Here is a 5,003-nt window from a genome sequence, read left to right on the forward strand (position 1 = left end):
TAATTAACAAATTCATTTTCCCCATTTTAACATATTTTAACCAAAACAAACAAAAATCCAAAATTAATAAGAATATATTTTAACTATGAGAGATATATTTAAAATAAAAAATCATTAAATATAAAATAGTATAATTAAAAAATATTTTATAAAATACAACTTTGACTTTATTAAAACTTAAATAAATTCAAACTGAAATAGTTAAACCAAATCAAAAGAAATAAGACTACAAAAATACGTTTATGATTTTTATAAAACCGTTGAAGTTAAATTATAAAAATAATGATGTCCAAACGTAAATTAAATTTTTTTTAAAAAATAAAATAATATTATATTAAAAATTATTGTTTCTAGTAGACAAAAAAAAACACAATGTTTATCATGATCGGAAGCTTAACCTAGTCCTTTATTTATCATATAAAAACAATTCATCGGGAATATTTTCTTAGGGTTCTGATGGATTTTCAAAATTGGGATCCGGGGAATCGATGGGTATCAGGAGACTACGATCGGATTGGGCATCTTTATTCATCGGGAATCAAAGGGATACGGAAGATTCATGGAGATGCCGAAGGAAAAGATCAGTTAAATCTTAAGGAAGGTTTCAAGGGAAAAGGAAAGATAGGTGGATTCACAGGATATTGGGCGAAGACGAGGGATAGCTATTGGATCTGGTTGAGGGGTTTACGATTGAGGAGCCCTATATCAAAGGATCTGTATGGTTCGAATACCGGGTTACGATTATCTATGATAATATCGTTTCGGATCTTGGATTTGGTCATCGTTAAGACGAAATTGCGAGATAGCGAAGGTATATATACATACATTTTTCTAATGATCTTTTACGGGCCTGTTAAGGAGACTAGAAGGATCATTTCAAGTTTCGGTCTTACTATTAGGCGAATAGGGATCTGGACTGTGATTGATGTTGGGACGTTAGTGAGATTTGATTGGGATTTTGGCAGAGGTAACGTGGTTGGAAGTTTTAACTTCAGAAGATTTGGTTTTACGGAAGTTTTGGACTTGGGTAGTAGTGATCAATATAAATGGAGGTTGGTTTTCACTTTATGGAGTATTACTCTCATATCTTCTTTCTCATCATACTACGCTAAGCATCAAAGTTGGGTTTTTGTTTTGTTTTCGATACGCAGGGTCAACTAATTGGTAATTCCGGGGACATGAAAAGCGGTGAGGGCATCTTAATTTTTATGGATCAAGACCTTCTAGTAGTGAGATCAAGTCAGCAGGTTATGGCTTCGGGTATTGGGGTTTTAACAGTTTTAATAAGCTCTATGAGCATCTGTCTTTCTTCTGGTTTTAAAGTCATTATGGGTCTCGGTCTGGTTATGTTTTTATGGTTGTTAGCAATGTTACTTTTCATGTTTAAGCAATGGAATAATATTGGTGTTATGGACTGTTGGTACTGGTATTCACTTCAGCTGATAGGTATCCTTTTATTATATATTTGCTCAGGCTTCTATGTTGGGTCTGTAATGGTATGGATAGTACTTGAAATGTTATGGTATCTTGGCTCTGAGTTTAAAATTGGGGTCTTATGGTTGGTTGAGGATTCGGTTATGGTCTGTGAGATTTGGCTGTGGTGGGTCTCATCAAACCTTTCACAGTACAAAAGCTTATGTAGTTTGTCTTATTATGGACATAATCATAATGTGGGAGACACGGGCAGGTGGAAAAGCGTATATGTTTTTTTAAACTCGAATGAGAAGTGGATATGTCTTGGTTTCATTCGGGTGAAAGGTTTCCTAAGTGGAGACAAAAGTGGAGACGAGTGGCAAATTGGTTAACTCATTTGCATTTGGAATTTTGGTATCAGCAGACCCAAGAATCAGGAAATGTCTACTTCTGGTGGACCATTATTTTGATATTGGATAGGGAATTTGAACTTGCATTTGAACTTAATTTATTGGCTCAATGGTTTAATTTATTGGCTCAATGGTTTTTCTTACTTCGTGGGAAAGTAACGAAGTCCAAGGTTAAGACACGGGTATATGGGACTAGATGGAAGTCTGGGATCAACTGGGTATCTTTACACCCGTTATCAAAGGAACAAATCGATTTTATTTCTTATGAGGATTCTTAGCTGGAATTGTAGAGGAGCTGAAAGCAAATGGACGATTAGTTATCTCATAGAAATATGGCACAAACATAAACCCGATTTTTTATTTTTATCAGAAACCAAACAAGATTTGACTTATATGCAAGGTTTTCAGTCACATTTCGGTTATGACAATTTAGTTGCGGTTGATCCGATCGGTACGAGAGGAGGATTGGCTCTATATTATAATAATGAGTATCATGTTAATATCTTATACACGAGTAATCGAATGATTGACGTGGAAGCAGTGGCACTTGGGAAGAATGTATTCATGACTTTTGTATATGGAGAACCGGTGCAACATCTGAGGGACCAAGTCTGGGAACAGTTGACTCGGTATGGTCTGGCAAGATCAGATCCATGGTTTATTATAGGAGATTTAAACGAGATTACGAGTAATCATGAGAAAGATGGAGGAGCCATACGGAGTGCGGAATCATTCGTTCCTTTCAATAATATGATCAGAAACTCTGGATTATTGGAATTTCCAGCCAGGGGAAATCAGTTGTCCTGGCAAGGTAGACGAAACAAAGTAATTGTAAGATGTCGTTTGGATCGTGCATTAGCAAATGAAGATTGGCATACACTGTTTCCATATTCTTATACAAAATATTTATGGATGGTGGCGTCAGACCACCGCCCTGTAGTGGCTTATCTGGAAAATAAAGTAATAAGACGAAAGGGACAGTTTCTGTTTGACAAAAGATGGATTGGTCAGGATGGTTTTTGGAATCAATTGGTCGAGGTTGGAGTAAACCGTTAAGGGAAAACTCGGGAGTTTTTGTATCAAAGATAGTTAATTGTCGTCATGAGATATCTACATGGAGACAGAACAACCCACCTTTTGGAAAAGAGAGGATTAATGAGCTTCAAAAAGCGTTGGACGAAGTGCAAACTGATAATACCAGGACTCAGGAACACATTTTGGAAGTATTTAGGAAATTACAAGAAGCGTATAAAGATGAGGAAGTGTTTTGGCACCAGAAGAGCAGGAATATGTGGCATACATCAGGGGATCTCAATACAAAATTCTATCATGCCCTTACTAAACAAAGACGGGCTCGTAATAGACTTGTGGGACTCTATGACACTGATGGAAATTGGATAATTGAGGAACAAGGTGTAGAAAAGGTCGCAGTGGAGTATTTTGATGATTTGTTTCAGACAACTGCTCCCTCAGAATTTAACTGTTTTTTGGAGGAGGTTAGTCCTTCCATAACCCCGCAGATGAACCAGTGGTTAATCAGGCCAGCCACTGAGGAGGAAATAAGACAGACTCTGTTTATGATGCATCCAGAGAAAGCTCCTGGTCAAGATGGAATGACGGCTCTTTTCTTCCAGCATTCTTGGCATATAATAAAGAAGGACCTTCTGGATATGGTTAATATTTTTTTGATTTTGGGAAATCTGGACACCAGGTTAAACCTTATGAATATTTGTTTGATTCCAAAAAAGGAAAGGCCCACAAGGATGACAGAACTCAGACCTATCAGCTTATGTAATGTAGGATACAAAATTATATCTAAGGTATTATGTCAGAGATTGAAGGTGTGTCTTCCCTTACTTATTTCGGAAACACAATCGACTTTTGTGCCGGGGCGTTTGATTTCGGATAATATCCTTATCGCTCAGGAAATGTTTCATGGTTTGAGGACTAACAAATCGTGTCAAGATAAATTCATGGCCATAAAAACAGACATGAATAAAGCTTATGATAGAGTTGAATGGATCTTTATCCAGCAGCTACTAACTAAGATGGGATTTAATCATCACTCGATTAAATTGATGATGGAATGTATCTCATCGGTCCAGTATAGAGTTTTACTGAATGGGCAACCAAAGGGTCACATAATTCCGTAGCGGGGTCTACGTCAGGGGGATCCTTTATCTCCTTATCTGTTTATTATGTGTACGGAAGCATTGATAGTGAATATTAAAAAGGCAGAGAGGGAGAAACTCTCGACGGGTATCAAGGTTGCAAGGGCTTGTCCTCCAATCTCCCATTTACTCTTTGCGGATGATAGTCTTTTCTTCTGCAAAGCAAAAAGCGAGGAATGTCAGATTATTCTCAGGATACTTAAGGAATACGAAGTGGTATCAGGACAGCAGATAAACTTTGAGAAATCTTCGATCCAATTTGGACACAAGATTGATGAACCAATGAGACAGGAATTGCGGGACATTCTCGGAATATAAAATTTAGGTGGGATGGGATCATATTTGGGGATACCTGAGAGTTTGGGAGGCCCAAAGATCCAAGTTTTTGGTTTCGTACAAGAGCGTTTAAATAATAGAGTGAATGGATGGACTTTCAAGTTCTTCACAAAGGGGGGTAAAGAGGTGATTATAAAGTCTGTGGTAACAGCTCTACCAAATCATGTAATGTTCTGTTATCGTATTCCAAAAACGGTGATGAAGAAGCTGACGAGTGCAGTGGCACAGTTTTGGTGGAGTCCGGGGGGGGGGGGAATACTCGTGGTATGGATTGGAAATCATGGGATAAACTTTGTGCCCCTAAGGATGAAGGAGGGCTAGGTTTTAAAGATCTCACAGATTTCAATACAGCAATGTTGGGGAAACAACTATGGAGGCTGATAGAGAAACCGAACACTTTATTTTCTCGAGTGTTCAAAGGAAGGTATTTCAGGAATGCATCACCCCTGGAACCAATTAGATCGTATTCGTCATCTTATGGCTGGCGTAGTATTGTCTCTGCTAGATCTCTGGTTAGCAAATGACTAATCAAAAGGGTAGGACCAGGATCATCTATCTCAGTATGGAATGATCCTTGGCTCTCATCCACTCGCCCGAGACCAGCAAATAAAAATCAACACAACCTTTACCTGGACCTTACAGTGGATTCTCTCATTGATGTAACATCTAGAAC

General features: G+C 37.8%; 1 protein-coding gene across 5 annotated transcripts; it reads left to right on the top strand.

Moving 5' to 3' along the window:
* The first annotated feature begins 368 nt into the window (after positions 1 to 368).
* LOC106377234 (transposon TX1 uncharacterized 149 kDa protein) lies at positions 369 to 4,442 on the top strand. 5 transcript variants are annotated; one of them, XM_048745980.1, is made up of 3 exons: positions 370 to 811; positions 900 to 1,052; positions 1,152 to 4,442. In XM_048745980.1, the coding sequence occupies exon 3, from the start codon at positions 2,822 to 2,824 to the stop codon at positions 3,974 to 3,976; it is 1,155 nt and encodes a 384-aa protein (XP_048601937.1). In that variant the 5' UTR covers positions 370 to 811; positions 900 to 1,052; positions 1,152 to 2,821; the 3' UTR covers positions 3,977 to 4,442. The 5 variants fall into 5 exon arrangements, with proteins under 5 accessions (XP_048601938.1, XP_048601937.1, XP_048601936.1 ...); XM_048745979.1 differs by having other exon boundaries at positions 374 to 811; positions 966 to 1,052; XM_013817433.3 differs by having other exon boundaries at positions 387 to 811; positions 966 to 1,052; positions 1,152 to 1,410.
* The last annotated feature ends 561 nt before the right edge of the window (positions 4,443 to 5,003 follow it).

This window comes from Brassica napus, chromosome C1 (genome assembly GCF_020379485.1).
Source record: "Brassica napus cultivar Da-Ae chromosome C1, Da-Ae, whole genome shotgun sequence".
Taxonomy (NCBI): Eukaryota; Viridiplantae; Streptophyta; class Magnoliopsida; order Brassicales; family Brassicaceae; genus Brassica; species Brassica napus.

What these genes read in the sequence shown, in the direction of transcription:
- LOC106377234 (XM_048745981.1), top strand. Translation starts at nt 2,822, where the DNA reads ATGGATTGGTCAGGATGGTTTTTGGAATCAATTGGTCGAGGTTGGAGT.